Below are 17,750 nucleotides of genomic sequence, written 5' to 3' on the forward strand. Positions count from 1 at the left end.
GCACGGGTGTTGATACCCATCTTGTTATATGCTGATGATATTGTTCTAATCTCAGACTCTCTGGAGGGATTACAGAGACATTGGATGCATTACAGGCTTTCTGTGCGGATAGAGATCTGACAGTGAACCTTGGGAAAACCAAGGTTATGGTGTTTAACACCACACAGGCATGGGTGATGAGATCAGAGCCTCAGTTCACTTTTCGAGGGGAGCCGGTTGAGTACGTTAGGTCATATGTCTACTTGGGAGTTACTTTCACAGGACCGTGTTTCTCCCTCAAGGAGGCAACAACAACTAGATTAGCTCGAGGGCTGCAGCCTTGGGGCACTTGAGAGGCAGTGTGCACACATACAGTTTCAGGAGCCACGCACCAAATTGTGGCTATTTGATACGCTTGTCACACCGACCCTCCTGTACGGAGCTCCAATTTGGGAGCCCAGCTGCGGATTGAGACAGGGTGATATGTGCATCAGATCTTGGATGACCACATTTGTTAGCTATGTTACCAGGAGGCAGAGGCAGAGGAGCACTACATTTGCCAATGTATAGTCTATTATGAGATCCGAGGGAGATATCACTGCCTCTTCCGAGAGGGTTTTGGGCCGTTACGCAGGGTCATGGAGTTTTAGGATCAGAGATGCTTGGGATTGTTCCTACTTGAGCTCAGGAGACACAGAGAGAGACCCTCTTGGCAGACAAGAGCCCGAGCCATGATGTACCTACACAAAGGACCCTGACAGATTTCTTCGACACCAGCACTAGCAACCCAGCCCACACACCTCCTGATAGCTCCTCCATTGGGCCATCAGGGCACCGACCACGCTCCCAAGGAGTCACCACTGATAGAGCATTCATCTTATGTCGTGCTCGTCGGCCACGCCAACCAGGATCCTGACCACGGCATCCTCACCATCGCTAGATCAAAGCCATTACCTCGCTTCTACGACCTCTCCATTCTAGACAACCCCATGGTGGAGATATTTGATTCAAGGAGAGGGCAACACTTCAACTGATCAGCATACATGGATCTACCAGATATACATTTTCTAGTATTTTCTACTTAGTATCATCTCGGAGTCTTACAATTTTGTTCTTATAATTGTTGGTCTCATAGGCCATTATGGCCTCTTAAAGACGTTAATATATCATTTCATTTCATTTCTCTCTCTCTCTCTCTCTCTCTCTCTCTCTCTCTCTCTCTCTCATTGTTGTTTTCTCAGATGGAGCTTTCACAATCTGAAAGGATGGGGTGATGGGAATGAAGGCTTTTACAAGGGGAAACTATCAATAAAACCTCTAAAAGGATCGGTTCTTCAAGGATGAGACAAACTGACTTGCTTGCTAAAGAATTCAGGAGGGATTAAAATGCCTGGAGCAAATTCGTCAATAGACTGCAAAAGGTGATTTGACAGGGTAGTCTGAGAGAAGGCAACAGCAAAAAAAGATAGAAAATGACAGGAATCTCTTATTGGCCAGAAGACAAGAGGCTACTTTGAGCTAGGCTAAACTTGAAAGATATGTGTTGCAAGAGCCAGATGGACATCCTGGAAAGTAAAAGAGCCCAAACTGGTAGAATCTTATCAAGAAAACTGCTCTTTAAGGCTAAGCAGGCTTCTTCTAAATACTTCTTTAGAGTCATCCATTGCAAAAGAACTCACTAACTCATATCCCAAGTAAAAGATGAGGAGGAAAATATCATAAAGGACCCTCAAGAGATGGCAAAGAAATGGCTTGTATTCCTGGGAGATATTCTTTGCTTGCAGGAGGACGCTTCTCCTGAAGGATTCCAGGCTGATAGCTGGTTACTGGACATAATCCGTAAGTCCATCTCTCCTGATGAACAAAGTTTGTACCCAATCCTATGTTTTTTCTCTCGCCCATGTATTTTCTGTTCCGCATGCTTCCCAAGGTCTGCAGTTTTCCGTCACAGATCTTATCAATGGACCATGCCACAGAGGCTAGACTAATGGGAGCGTATGCTTCTCTCGCTCTCATGGAAAGACAGTGCTTCCAAGCCCATTTCCAAGAGCCAAGGACCAAGATGTGGCTATTTGACACCTTGGTCACTCTAGCATTGATGTATGGAGCACCCTTTTGGGCACCGAATCTTACAACAGCCAAATGGGCAAAGATAGAGAGGCCTCAAGTCATGATGAATTCCCGTATGATACGCAGCAAACCATTGGTCCCACATGATATTATCCTGGCCGAGTGTCATGTGCACCGAGTATCTACCGTGTGAAGCACGCACACAAGACTAGCTTCGAGGCTTGGGGTAGCTTGGAGCTAGGCAGGCTAATTGGCAAGTTGGGCTAGGGATGGATTGACGGGCGGACGCCCATGTGTGGACGCTCGGTGACCAGCCAAGAGCCCCTAAAAGGGTGGCCCGGGCCAGTGAGTTGGCAATCTCGCAAGACTATGCGAGAGCTCTGCAGTCAGGAGCGTGCATCTAGTGCAGACGTGCACTTGCTTCATGCAGCCAAGGCCGGCGGCTGTCTCGAGGCCCGCGAGGGTAGCTCCGTGGCGGTATGGGACGTCATGGAGTACAGACTAGTCGGTACATCTAGCTAGTTAGCTCAACTCGTGGCTAGGTGGGGACAACCAAGACTTGTGGGTTTTGCCCACGACTCTCGTGGTTGGGTGGTGAGTCAGGCCTGCACCCCCTTCATGGTTTTATGGCTTTGTTTTGCAGGTTTCGGGTCTTGTTGCAGGTTTGCCCTTCGAGGAGACCCTTGGAGTTTTGACAGTGGTATCAGAACATGCCTTGGAGAACGAGCAAGTTGGTAGGTAGGAAAAGAAAGAGGTCAAGAAGAGGTAAGAGTTCGGCTTCCTGCTGTTTTTCATGTTCACTGCTGTTTTTTCATGTTCACTGCTGTTTTTCATTAGTTTGCATCGTTGGAACCTGAGTTGGGTTGTGATCATGGAGAGGGTCGCCTTGGACAGCACAAGAGAGCTGGGCAAGGTGAGAAGAAAGCCAAGTTTTGTCGGCGTTGAGAGAGAGAGAGAGAGAGAGAGAGAAAGAGAGAGAAATGAAATGAAATGAAATGTTATATTAACGTCTTCAAAAGGCCAAAGTGACCTATGAGAGACAGAGAATCAAGGCGACCTGTTTTTTTCATTGATGTTGTTCACAGGTGGCGGGCAGCCCAGGTGCACCATTGTTTTTAGCTCTCCCCATTTGTTTTTGGAACTCCACATTTTTTTTAGCGCTAACGGGATCCTGACGCGTTTTTTCACAGCAACCCTCCTTTTTTTTTCTTACACGCATCCAGCGTTTTTTCACAGCAACCCTCCTTTTTTTTTCTTACACACATCCAACGTGGCTAAAAACGACGCTTTTAGAGTGGCTGAGAAAAACACGACCAACGGGGACTATATTTTTATATATACTGCATGGGTTTAAAACCCTTCAGCGTAGAAGTTTTTTTGTTTCTTTTACGAAAGCTTCTTAGCGTAGGTTTCTTGTGGAGTTCTCTTGCACGTCGCAAGTTTGCAGCAGGTTGTGTTCTCTCTTCCTTTGGCAGCCAGCTCTCCTTTGTCGAGCCATACGGCTTCGTGGGTGCCTTGATCTCGGAATTTCGTATAGAACTGACGAATCCGTCGACCGGAACCATGCTTCCATCGATGAAGAAGGATCTGCTCAGGCTCAATAACTTCGGCCTCGTCTACCATGTATGGCTGCTGTTCATCTAAAACATCAAACACATCAAACACTTCTAGACCAACATATGGTTTTAGCCAAGAAACATGGAAAACATCATGCATTGTCCAACTGGTAGGCAACTTTAACTTCATGGAGACATCACTTAACTTCTTAACTATTGGAAAAGGGCCAAAACTACGGAATGAAAGCTTGGAACAACGGTTGCCCACTTGTTTCAATCTCTGTTTCATGATACACAAATAGACCCAATCCCCTTCCTTGAAGGGGACATCTCGTCTAAACTTACATGCCTGTCTATGAACTGAATGATGGCCAGGCTCAAAATTGAGGGCCAAACTGGGTTGAGTACCAAACTCTGCGGAATCGACATACTGATCTTCTAAGTCTTTTCCAGAGATGTTGAGAATGGTAGACTCTTGACTGGTCAGGATGCTAGTCTTTCTACTAAGGACATCTGCTACTGGGTTATGCTGACCAGGGATGTACTTAATCATTCCTCCAACTTGTTGGAAGAGTTGACCCTGTCTAGTGTGTTGAGCACTCCACTGGGCACTTGGCATCGTCGGGAGCCACTTAAGTGCTTGGTGGTCTGTGGTGACTGTGAAAATGTGTCCACCATAAGGAACATGTTTCAAATGTTTGAGAACTGACTGCTGTTCTAGCTTGCCCTTGAAAGTCTTGGAAAGACAAGAGGGAAACTTGCTAGGAGGTTCTGCTAACTGTGGGATACTGGGTAGGAGATCATCCTTAAAAATGTCTGAATGAGAAAGGAGATCTGCCAAGCGGTTATCGATGGGATAGAAGCTGTCTGAGCATAAATCAATGCTTCTTCTGCTGCTCCCTTGCACATAGCTCATCGGGCCTAGAGATGAGAAATCATAGGAACGCCAAGAATGCTCCTATCTCCCCAAACCATGACAGGCTCAGGAAAACCTTTAGAGATAATAAAGGTGTCCTGTCCCCAATTGGGAATAGGTTCATAATGACGAAACCACTGGATTCCTAAGATCATGTCACATCCCAAACGAGGAGAGACAATGAATTCTCGCTGGAATGAGGCCTTTTGAACTTGAAAAGAAAACTGTTGCGCCTTCTGAGAGATGTGGGTGCGGAGACCAGGTGTAAACCCCTCTACCTCCAAATGATAGGGCACTAAGGTACAGCTCATGTTGGTAGTAGCCAACTGAGGAGAGATGGCGTCCTCAGAACTGCCCATGTCAAAAAGGATTATGAACTATCGGCCCTTGGCAGAGCCATAAGCTCGGATCAGGCTTTTCTGTGTGGTTGTTGCCTCACCCTCTTGCTTAGCATCAAGTACCACGGATGGCATGGAATGCATAGAAGGTAAGATCTGAACCGCATTGGTGGTAGCAGGCAAGTCTGGAGGAGCGGGGGATACTGCGGCAACTGTGGCAGAAGGCTCTTTGGAGGCTTTCTCCGCTTGTCTTTTTGGACAGTCCTTACCATGCCCAATGGTATGACAAAAAAAACATCTGTTTTCTGACTGATACTGTCTTTGCTCCTCTGGAGGAAGATAGCCTCCAGTGATGCCTGCTTGAGCCTTTTCCTCAGGGGTCTTCTTAGGCTTGGATTCCTTACCCCCTGAACTAGAGCTAGGACTGTTGTCTGTCTTAGTGTCTTTAGAAGACGAGTTACCCTTCCCCTGTTGGGGTTTGGTACTGGACTGAGATGATTGCTTGGGCTTGCCTCCGTTCATCTTCATTTCTTCATTCTGAGCGAGAGAGCTCGGTCATATGTACTTGGTTCAAAGTTACGAACTGTGAACCGAATGTTAGAGTCCAATCCACGAATGAATTGCTCCATCTTAGCTTGCTCAGATAACCCTAACTGATGTGCTAAAGTAATAACCTTATCGGAAAACTAAAGCACTGGGGATCCGTTCTGTCTGAGTCCATAGAACTGGGGATCCGTTCTGTCTGAGTCCATAGAACTCGTCTTTCAAACTGGTCATGTACTGGGACGGAAGAAATCTGGTCTTCAGGCCATGGACAAAGATGTCCCAGTCAAAGGCTGTGATACCTGTGGCCTGGTCTGTACGAATACTAGACCAATGCTGCCACCAAGTGACTGTCTCACCAGTGAGATGGGGAGCCGCTAAGTGGACTTTGTCTTGAGGGTCTGTGATCCTAGCTAATGGAAAATGAGCATTAAACTGATGAATAAATTGATTAACTGATGAATGATCACACTTACCATCATACTTACTAAAGTTTGGTTGACTGCGAATGATGGTGGTTGATGCTGCTGCGGACTGCTAGCTGGTGACACCTATGACTAGGGAGACTGAGGAGAGCTGCTGATACCTCAAGTGCATGGCCTCCTTTTCCCGTTGGTGCTCGAGTAACATACGTTCTCGATCAAGCTCACATTGGTGTTCCCGAGCGGCGAGTTCAGCCTGACGCCGGTCTTCGTCGGTCCTGCGTTGGGCTTCCTCATAGTCCCGTCTTTCTGCTTTTTCTCTTTTCCTTCGGGCCTCGTCCTCTCTCCTTTGTTGTTCCATCTGAAAGAAGAGGGAGATGTAGTTAGGTGCTGCTGGAGGTGTAGAAGGACGTGCTACTACCTCCAAGAGTTGGAGACGCTCCATGAGCAGTTGGTTCTGAGCTCTAAGAAGAGCTACGGTGTCTGCTGTAGGCGAAAGAACAAGGTCTCCTTCGAGGGAGACGTCTTCCGGCTGATGAGTACTCTCTTCTGTAGACATGATGCTGAAGTCGGTGGTCGTGCCGGAACGCAATCTAACCATCCAAGGATGCCCCCATGCTAGGATACCGTGTGTGTGGACAATCTGAATCTGATACCAATGTGATATGCAGCGGAAGTCTTTGTATTGGAAGATCCTGTCACACAAATGCTCACACCATCTTTTGTATCCTGAGTTTCGTGAGTTTAGCAATCCACTTTAATACTTCAAACTTTAAAGAGATATGAGAGAGAGATATGAGAATTGTACACCAGATTGGGTCCCGAATTACCCACTGAAGGGCCCCCTATCCCCATAACGAGATAGTATTTGCTTTATTTCTTTAGAGAGAATGACTGTGAACTGTAGATAAGCCAAACGCAAGATCTCGGAGGATCGGAGATTGGCTGAACTGTACACGGCTGTGGAAACACCTCGATGAACTGATCTCGAGCCTATGCACTCTTCCCAAGGGCATGAGGAAGGGCTGCACACCTGAGGCTGAGAAAAGGAGATAGTGGACTGTTCTAAGCTATGTTAGAATGCTGTAAATGCTTATGAATGCTGTGTTACCTTCACTAGATGACTGCTACATGTATGGATGATGCACAGAAGGCTGGATACTGATGTAAATTGATGATTCAGGGCTGAGAACTGCTGTAGACTGAAATGCAGACCTGTAGGGATGCTGCTGGACTGAAACGCAGGTGAAACCGATCCCATCAAGTGGGAAAGACTCCGTTGGACACCCACACACGTAATAGCACAACTTAATACCACAATTTGAAATGGACAACTTAATTACAACTTGAAATTGAAATGAAATAAAATGAGATAGATTGACACCAGCACTGGGGCCGGAACGGGCCGACCCCCCCCCTCTCAATATATGATATATTTATTGGGAGTATTTAACAAATACAATGCTCCATGGGTTCCAAGACGCAGATGATGTCCATGTACAAATGAATACAGTACCAAACAATAAGCTCGAAGTAGATATTTGAAGTAGAACGACCACTAGCGTGGTCCAGTCTCTACGGTCCTGTGCTTTCACTGGACTCCGCGGAGAGCACCCAACTGGTGTTCCAGGACCACGCACAAACAGGCGCTCCCGTACTAACGCCTGGCTCTCCCGATCTCAGCACCTTTGGACCGAGGGGTGATGGCTTCTTTTATAAATATTAAAGTGGAGATAACCAATTGATTTGGCTGGCTCCCCACGTATGGATGTGGGCGGCCAGTTCTATGGGGGTGTGGGTGGGTGAGCATGCACCCACCCCCACACACACACTTAAGTGGGGCTCCCCACCTTGGCCCCTAAGTGGGTGCCCAAAGGGGGTGCCCACTTTTAAGTGAGTGTGAACGAATGACCTTATAAAACAAAAGGTTAGAAATATTAAATATTAAACCAACATGTGCAATATACTTACCACCTGTTCACATGCACCAAAACTCGTCAGGAGACAGAGCAGACTTCACGACTCACTGGCAAGCGTACTCTGATCTGTGGGCGCCAACAGTCAGGGTACCAGATGTGCAGCCAGCAGCCAGCACAGACCATCTAGAGATGGGGCGCACATGGCTGTATTGTCTGAACTTGCAAGCGCAGCAACCTGTCATGATGTACGTGGTGTTGCATGGGCTGTCAACTAGCAGCCAGACACATAGGAAGCCAGACACATAGGAAACAAGAGGCATCATGTGCAGGTTCTGTAAGCAGCAAGCGCCTGTCTGATATGATTGGATATACTCTGAGCTGGGCGCCCACAGTCAGGGTACCAGACGTGCAGCCGGCACCATAGTCACAGGGAATGGGCATTTTTAGACTTGGGAATGTTGGGGATGGCAGCATCTTCCCATTCCCATTCCCGTCCCATGTCACTCTAAAGTCACAGGGAATGGCCATTCTCAAGCTTTTCCGTCCCCGTTCTCCGTCCCCATTTCGCGTCCCATGTGACTATGGCCAGCACAGCCCATCCAGAGATGGGACGCACATGGCTGTATGGTCTGAACTTGCAAGTGCAGCGGCCTGTCAAACAGGCCGTACAGGTCTGGTTGACCGTACAGGCACTGAAGCAAAAGGGTACACGCTGGTCAGCACGCCGTACAGAGGCACCTGGCCGTACAGGATCTGCAGCATGCAAGGGCAGGCTGGCGCACATGAGAAGAGCAGTTGGACAGCAGATGGCGCATATATATATATATATATATATATATATATATAGAGAGAGAGAGAGAGAGAGAGAGAGGGCAATGCGAGTTGTTTTTTTGAGAAGAAAAAGAATCCTTTATGCCACTTATAAGGTTATTGCTTTTTTAAAAACCCAACAATCATGCTATTTTACTATAAAAAAACATGGGGCTGTTTTTGTTGAAAAAAGCAACAGGTGGGACAGTTTTTTAGTGCCCAGTTTATAAAAGGCCTTTTTTTTGGAGAAAAAGCACTTGAGTGTTTTTTAAGCCATAAAAAGGGACGGCCTTGGGCCCTTTGTACTCAGCTCGTTATGGAATCGACTGAAGGCCCAGCACGAGGATTTGTCACCGGATCTTCATCTCGTGTGCGAGGAGTACAAGTGGGATACTTTGTTTTGCATGCTTTTCTCCGTAGTGCCTTTATTAAGCTCAAAATTTGGTTAATACTTAATAAATAGAGACGAACTACAATACCACTAAAAGACATGGATCAGTAAAGAATATTGATATTATCTTCTTACCACTAAGTTTGTATTTTTTATGGATCATAAAGATTTATTGTACTCGGATTATATAATGGGTCGCATCATCACGAGATGGTTAGTTCTGTTGATGGATTTTGATTTCATGATCATGGTGCATAAGGAATCTTAACATGTTCTCACAAGTCGTATGCCAAGAAATCCAAATGGGGAGCCAGCCCATGGGCACTTCTTGATGAAAATCTATTGAAGATAGATCTCATGCTAAAGTGGGTTGCATCACAAGATGGTTACTTCTATTGATTTCATGAGATGGTGTGCAAGCGATCTCAACATGTTCTCACAAGTCACATGCCGAGAATTCGAAATGGGGAGTCAGCCCATGGTGGGTGTAGGTGGGTGTAGATGATGAACTTCTTGATGAAAATCTATTCAAGATAGACCTCATGCCAGAGTGGGTCACATCACGAAATGGTTACTTCTTTCCCTTTAGGGTAACATATGGAGCAGTTTAGGAATTCTCTGTGTGTAGTTCCGCAGATGTAGTTAGGTTGTGGTTTTCTACGTGACAGTTGGTTGATCACAAGATTGTGAGCTCCATTAGGACAAGACTTGTCGGATGTGTGGACATGTGTGAATTATTTCACCATTGATTCCATAGGTTTACCAGTATTGTCATGTTTCCACAGTCATACAAAAGGATTTTTATAAAAGTGTCATTCTTACTAAAGTTGTCTTTATGCCTAATTAGATGCGTAAAGAACCTGATTTCGGAGACAGTTGATGCAGGTAGCTGCTTTCTTCTTCTATTATTTTCGAGAGTGGACATGTCCTAAGTGGGGAGGAATGTTATGTACCTAGCATAACCGTTCGGGTTAGGGACTCATCTAGCAGGGTTAGGAAAGCCCTTTGATTACGAAAAGCAGGCTTAGATGGGTAACTAAGGTTCAATATTAATAAATCCAAGGTTATTGGCTATTTATGACTGGACTGTTATTTATAGCAACAATCAGAACTATATAAGTGAGTCTTGGGTTATTATTGATTCATTGTGATATGGACCTGAACCAAGAGGCTTACTCCTGTGTCATGGACATGGAGGATCACGAGTAGTCTTGCTGAGGGTCCCTATGGGTAGCAGGCACTAGGCACTGGTGGTATGGGATGCCAGGACTGATTGGCAAGGACTCATGGGAGGGGAACCTTTAACCCCTAGGGGGAGGTTTGCAAATGCGAACCTACAGTTGGGTGGTGAGCTTGCATACACCCCTTTTATTTGGTTTTTCTATTCTTGTTAATGCTTGATCTTGCTAACGCCCTTGGCCCACGTGTGAATCCTCCGGGTCCCCACACCCTAGCTAAGCCCTTACTAACTTCGTCAGTCCACGTCCCTAGCCCTTACCTTACGCCTCTCGAGACATAACATACTTCCCTCCTCCTCTTCAATTCATGTCCTCGTTAATGCAAATACCCAGATCCGAACACCCGTCCATAGCATCTACTCAGTCTTAGTGTAAGATTCTCAAACTTCTCATCTCTCTCATGTACAATTATGAGGCTGCCTCATGCATCAATAACAGACCATCATCAGAGAGTGTGTGATGAATCATAAAACTGGTCACCCTACCAAGAAAGTCTCTTATCTTGTTGTCACTCCCAGACTAGCACTACTCCTCACAGTTACCAAAGCTTAACAATGCCAAAGCATAGAGTGTCCCATACAAGAAACCTAAGATCCTACACGGGAATACACTTTGGCGTCACATACCACCAAAGCACACCCCACATAAAACCCCCGTTCAGCATTGCCATCGGTGGAATGGCTAACTTTGCCCTCTACAATCCAACCTTGAAGCAATCAAATTCCCCTCTGAACACCAAGGTCAAACCTTAGGTCAACTTGCGGGTCAATCCAATCCATGCAAAGTCAATGATGAAAGATATCACCATGTTCACACCCCAAACCTTCTCCCTGGCTTCCATAGTCGGTGCAGTTCGCTATCTCTAAGCCATCCGGAAACCTCGGCCTAGGCATCTTGGATTATGATCATCACCACAAGACAACCTAACTCGGCATCTTGTCCTGGGTTATGCCAACTTCCAACAAGAGTGCCTGCCACCTGGTGGCTTTCCAAATAACATGAAGGGTTATTGGTAAAACTAGGTATGACCTCTTCACCATTTTAAAAAAAACTATCCACTCATGTGGAAGAGTAAGAACATGCAAGAAAACTATATAACATCACAGTTCGGCAAAGACCTCGAAAAATTAAAAATTAGGGGTTACAAAAAGTACAAAAGAAGTACTTGAAAGTAAGCATCACAACTTAGGGTCTATGAAGTTAAGACTAATGAGCCAATCCTAAACTCACCCATGTGCGCAAATTCAAACTTGAATCCCACTTAGCAAAAGCCTCCCAACACCACTTGACAACCCTATGGTCATCGGTTGTTCAAGGCATGGAGCACTCATCAAGTTTGGGCCCAACACTATCCTCCCCCAAGGGATCCTCGATAATACGCTCATGGTTATCTGCTAGCATTACTGCTGGTAGCGGGTAAAATTTTAGCCATCCCAATGGCTTTAATTGCTCAAAGTCATCAACTCCACATTGTTACTGCCGGATGACTTCATGGAATTACTGCCCACTGACTCCATATAGCTCTGGTGCACACAAAATCATGGGTGCTAACTTCGAGATAAGCAGTGACAGAAAGGTGACGGGTTATGAACTGGAAAGAAGTGAGAGGCTAGAGAAAGCCTTATAGGGTAGATAAGAAGGGTGCGATGAGGAAAAAGTTCCTGTGAAGGCAAGGGTACAAAACCGCCTCGCACTTGAGAGAGAAGCACCTAGGTATCCCCAAAAATATGAGCAGCTCCTTTATAAGAGAACTATGGGAATAAAAAGCAAGGAAAAAGCTGTCCCTCTTTCAGTGTTTTTTTTTTTAAGTAAAGATTTTATTGTGAAACTCCCAAAGTAACCTTCCCTTATTTTAAATAAAAGCAAACTTGCCCCACTTAATTAAAAAAAGCTTGCTTGCTCTTTTTTTATAACAAAAACCTGGCGCCCCTAAAAACAATCTTGCTTGCTCCTCTTTTTTTTTAAGCCACGCTTTTGCTTCTCTCAAGCACCTGCGAGCTGCTCTCTCTCTGTGCATACCCGCAAGCTGTGCCTTCTCTCTCTACCCAGCTGCTGTTCTGGCCACCCTGTAGACAGGCTTTTCTGTCCCCATACAGGAGGTACTTTTATGCCCCCAGGCTGACTGCATATGGGTGCCATGTCTACTGGTGACCCCCTTGAACGTGTCTACGCCCCTTTGATCTGCACACTATTGGCTCCTCTGGCTGTCTCTCTTGGCTGGCCTGACCGCCCATGTGGCTGGCTTGTTCACAAGCCTTGGCTGGCCATCTCAGCCCTCCTGTTGGCTAGCCTATCATGGCCGCCGTAGGGCTTGTCCAGCCGCCATCATGGCTGGCTACCTACCGCTGCCTCCATCTCACGTGAGCCTGTCTACGCCTTGCTGGTCCTCTGCAGAGAGGTTCCCAGCCATAGATATGTTGCTCATGGTGAATTCTAGGACTACAAACCACTGCCTGATTATCTTGCAGGCCCACGGGTACATCAAAAGGATATACAGCCTCATAGAGGCTGCTCTTTTACCTTTGCTCCTGAGTCCTAACCTATGCACATCCATGCTCAAGGCTCATGCTTTCCTCGTCTCTCTCACACATTGAAGTGGGGAAACCAACCCACATGAGGGTATTGTTGCATACTTCCTCTATGCCTCCGGTTCTAGCACTTGTCAAATACATGCTCTGATACCAATGTAAGGTCTCCACATACCACGCTCAAGGATTATCTGACCTAGAACCGAAACCCTAGCGAGGTTTCATAGAACCAACATCGTACACATGGCATGACCGCGAAGACCTCATCTTGCTAGTGCCCTTTGCCCACATGTGAACCCTCCAAGCTAGCGCCCTTTGCCCATATGTGAACCCTCTAGGTCCCCATGCTGCAACAAAGCCCTAACCCTAACCTGGGTCAATCCACGTCCCTAGCCGTTACCTTAGGCCTGTCGGGACGTAACACTATCTCTGTTCATCTTTGCATTTTGCACAGTTCTGAATACATGTAGTTCTTCCGGATGTGACACTGTCTTATCCGCCTCGATGTATCAAGGTTGCACACAAGCCGCACATGGGTATCTCCACTAGGGCTCACTACGAAACTCCAATTCTACAGAGAGCATTTTTTAGGAGTTTCACAGGATGGATTTATTGTGAGCCCCAGCTATCTTTAGAGGCACATTTCACATGCCATGCAGATCACCATTGGTCAACTACGGGTATCACCTCACTATCTACAGATTGAGTCCGGCAGACACAAGTTTCACAGGATGGATTTATTGAGAGCCCCAGCTATCTTTAGAGGCACATTTCACATGCCATGCAGATCGCCATTGGCCAACTACGGGTATCATCCCACGGTCTACAGATTGAGTCCGGTAGAGCAGATCACACCCCTCTGAAGGCACGGGTATGCACAGCAGGGGAGGTCGAGACGGAGGAGCATTACATGTTTAGATGCCCATCTTACTAAGAGATTCGGGGAAGATTTCACCCTCTCTTCCGAGACAGATTCAGTGCTCTCACAGGGTAATGCATTACGAGGACCAGAGATGCTGGGTCTATACCTACTCGAGCTTTGCCGCCTTGGAAGGCCATGTTCAGACCGCACCTAGGGAGTCAAAGCCAGTGAGATGCCTCTTGGACATCCATTGCAGACTTCTTCAGATTGCATTCGCCCGCCCTAGAGAGTATCATCAAAGACTTACAGGTCATACAAGTCAGAGACTAACCCCACCCACTTGCAGGATCCTTTGGCCCCACGCACCCATGGCGTCACTAGTGAGAGAGCGTGATCCCTCCTAAGAGCCAAACGGCCCCGCATCTGGGGATCTAGGCCCACCACCTATCAGCTGCAGATCTACGATCGCTTATGGAGGAGGATGGTACTATCATTGGATGAGGAAATCAGGTATCTCTGGTCATCTTGCTCCAGGATTTTCAGTACCACATGCACATGGGAGGCCCACGCAGTAAGTGGTCTTCCTTTCGTTTCATTTTCAGTACCATATGGAACTTTTGTAACACGTGTTGGCCTCATACGCCCATTGGGCCTTTTGTAAATGTTAATAAATTCTTTCTTTCTTTCTCTGTTTACGGATATTTTCTTTTAGTTTTACTTTCAGTACCATGATGATGTATTCCATGGAAATGATGTAACATTTTGGTCTCATGGGTCATTTTGGCCTTTTGAAGACATTAATACAACTTTCTTTCTTTCCGTGCGCGTGTGTTAACACACTCATAGCACTAGCAGCCTTACATGCTTATTGAAAATTTACAGAAACTTAGTAATGCCAATAAGGGAGAAAGTCTTCTACTTGAGTCTTGGGCGAAATTCCAAAAACAAAATTTTACAAAAAGGTTGATCATTTGATTGACTGCCAAGCACCATGTCTATTGGTTTGGTGGTGTTAGACCATGATTATAGTTAACGAGACCCAATGGGTCATTATCATGAAATATTTACAAGAACCATTAGTGTGATTGACTACACTTGATTAAAGTTAGTAATTTGAATGCAACTTTCTCATCCCACCTTACCCCCCCTTCTCCTACACACGGCCATGTTATCACACAAGCACCTTGGGCATTCTTGTCTTCTTCAATGACATGACCAAAAAGCCTCACTCTTGATGTGACCTGTATGCTTCTCTCCACCTTGGTTCAACTTGTGAATGAGCTTCAAGCCAAGCTGGGAATATCCAGTTTCAGAAAAAATCCAATTAGGGCATCACTCTGCGCTCTGTGATAACCTTAAATTGCATATCCACACAGACTATATGTGGCCTATTTGCTAGGGATTCTACAAAAGACACCACGTCTGCCTGGTGGTTTCACATGAAAGCTAACAAGCACTCTCTGTCATCCTGCTCGTATAGTTAAAAATTGTGCGTGAGCCACAAGGAGCGATGAGGTTAGACTAATACTAATTAGTGGATCTAAGGAAGGATAATTAAAGCTTGTTATGTCCCCAAAAGGCATAATTAGACTCGTAATATTGAAGAGGTTAGACTAATGCTAATTGTTGGCTCTAATAAAGGATACTTGAAGCTAGTTGAGTATTAGTGAAATACTAATTAGATGGGCCAGTATAATTTAAAACCTCCATAAATCTTCAGGCTGCACCCCGATCAGCCTCTTGGAAGATCCAATCCAGGGGAAGAGAGCAAAGCATACATGTGTATACAAAAAAAACAAATCAGCCCTCACAATAGCCTACAAGTCACTAAAGGTATACTCAAGTTGCACAAAGCCATGGTAATTGTGTGTGCACTGCATGAGGACACAGATGTGCGTGTGTGCATGAGCGGGATTTGAAATAGAGACTAACCTGTCGTACCAGGAGCTCTTTGCTCGCTATAGAGCCCCATTGACAGCTTTTTACAACCCTGCAAACCGAAGAAAGCATTAGCCTTAGACAAAGAAACAGATTATCAAGCACATAACATTTCCAACGGAAATGCTGAGCCCTAGCAACAAAAAAAGCCCTAAAAAGAAGTCACTTACCTTCAGTATTTTTTTGTAGGTGTTTGGACTTCCTCGAACTCGAGTGATGACTTCTAGGATGGCAATGTCTGAAAGAGAACTCAAGGCTTCCCCACGAAAACCTAGAGTTGTTACACCACTCTCAAGGTCTACCAAGTCATGTAGCTTTGAAGTTGCTATAAAAAGATAAGAAGTGATTCTAGATTAGCCCTTGTTAAAGAGCTGCATAGAGTTATGTAAAAGATTGGTTAGCAGGGGTTAAATAGTTCAATTGGGAATTTCATGACAATCATATGCATATATACATGTATACATACATATAACCTACACACACACACACACACCCACACATGTACGTACAATCACACACACACACACACACATGTATGTACAATCATACATACACATATATATATGTACAATCATACATACACTGTCATGTGCACGATAAATGCCATGGACATTTTCAGGTGCTGATCCAGAAGAGGCAGCCAGATAAAGAGTATGAACCAGGTAGAACCAGGATGATACTTTTGGCAGTGTAGACTAGAGAAAGACGTGGAGAGTAAGCTAAAGATCCGATGGCTGTCGGCTGCAGGACAGGTGTTGCTGGCTGCACACAAGGCTGTCAGCTGCTCACTGAAGTCGTCGGCTGAACCAAAGGACGGGGGCAGCAGCAGGCGCAAGGAGGAGGACCAGCCGGCTGCGTTAAAGCATTTAATGCATTTATGACTGGCCAACCAGCAGTCGGCCAGCATTCCAAGTGTCCAAGACCCATATAAATAGCCAAGGGTGCTCATAGATTGAGTCATTCATTCCACTAGGGAGTGGATCAAGTTCTAGGACAGATTTTGGTGTGTTTCCACCTTTTATGAAGATAGCCTAGGGCTGTAGCAAAGTACCCTTTTTGTACCATATGAATATACTGAATTTCCAACACATCTCTCTCTCTCTACTCTCTCTCTATATCTGCGTTTTGCGTCAGATGTCTTCCAAGAGTGTTTAGGGCTGAAAGAAGACTCCCCAAAGCTTCCGCGTGTTACATTGGTATCAGAGCATCAGGCTCAGCAAAGCTAAACACTGATTCAGTCCCCAAATGATGGTGTACAGGTCCAAGGTACAGGAAAGTACACGGATTCAAAGCCCAAGGCAAGGAACACAGATCGGGAAGAACTCCCAGGAGGTTGGCATGGTGGTGTTCCACAGTGCCAAAGGGGATGGCAGTCCTGTGAGCCAAATAGGTTCCCGGGCAACGGTCCCAAGGGAGGTTTATCCTACAAGGGTGATGTGAGAGTGCCAGACTCATTTCTCAGGAAAGAAGACCAAGATGGTGTTCAGAGTCAGGGCAGGAATGGATTGTGGACTAGAGGAAAACCGATGCATAGATCTTCGTCAGAGACAGAGTGGTTTGGAGAACAGGCCGGGTTTTCAGAGAAAAAGGGTTGCCAGGGATGGATGATGACAGAGGGACTTCAGGAAAAGATTGGAATGATGACAATCATCCAAGAGCAGGTTGGAATCCCATCATCAAGTTTAGCAGAGGGGGATGTCATGTGCATGATAAATGCCATGGACATTTTCAGGCGCTGATACAAAAGAGGCAGCCAGATAAAGAGTATGAACCAGGTAGAACCAGGATGATAGAGCACTTTTGGCGTGTAGACTGGAGAAAGACGTGGAGAGTAAGCTGAAGATCCGATGGCTGTCGGCTGCAAGACAGGTGTCGTTGGCTGCACACAAGGCTGTCGGCTGCTCACTGAAGTGGTCGGCTGAACCAGAGGACAGGAGCAGCAACAGGCGCAAGGAGGAGGACCAGTCGGCTGCGTTAAAGAACTTAATGCATTTATGACTGGCCGACCAGCAGTCGGCCAGCATTCCAAGTGTCCAAGACCCATATAAATAGCCGAGGGTGCTCATAGATTGAGTCATTCATTCCACTAGGGAGTGGATCAAGTTCTAGGACAGATTTTGGTGTGTTACCACCTTTTATGAAGACAGCCTAGGGCTGTAGCAAAGTACCCTTTTTGTACCATATGAATATACTGAATTTCCAGCACCTCTCTCTCTCTCTACTCTCTCTCTATATCTGCG

The 17,750-nt window shown here is 46.0% G+C and overlaps 1 protein-coding gene across 10 annotated transcripts in view; it reads right to left on the reverse strand.

Annotated features, from left to right (window-relative positions):
* Positions 1 to 17,750, reverse strand: part of MLH3 (MUTL protein homolog 3) — a 75,178-nt gene that overhangs the window by 22,504 nt on the left and 34,924 nt on the right. For all 10 annotated transcript variants that reach the window (XM_086785547.1, XM_086785543.1, XM_086785546.1 and 7 more), the window contains exons 5-6: positions 15,681 to 15,835; positions 15,505 to 15,562 (exon numbers count right to left, since the gene is read on the reverse strand). In XM_086785547.1, coding sequence (XP_086641673.1) covers positions 15,505 to 15,562; positions 15,681 to 15,835 — 213 coding nt within the window. The remainder of the gene's footprint in view (positions 1 to 15,504; positions 15,563 to 15,680; positions 15,836 to 17,750) is intronic.

The sequence above is a fragment of the Cibotium barometz genome, chromosome 48, assembly GCF_041138505.1.
Source record: "Cibotium barometz isolate CiBa-2024 chromosome 48, ASM4113850v1, whole genome shotgun sequence".
Lineage (NCBI taxonomy): Eukaryota > Viridiplantae > Streptophyta > Polypodiopsida > Cyatheales > Cibotiaceae > Cibotium > Cibotium barometz.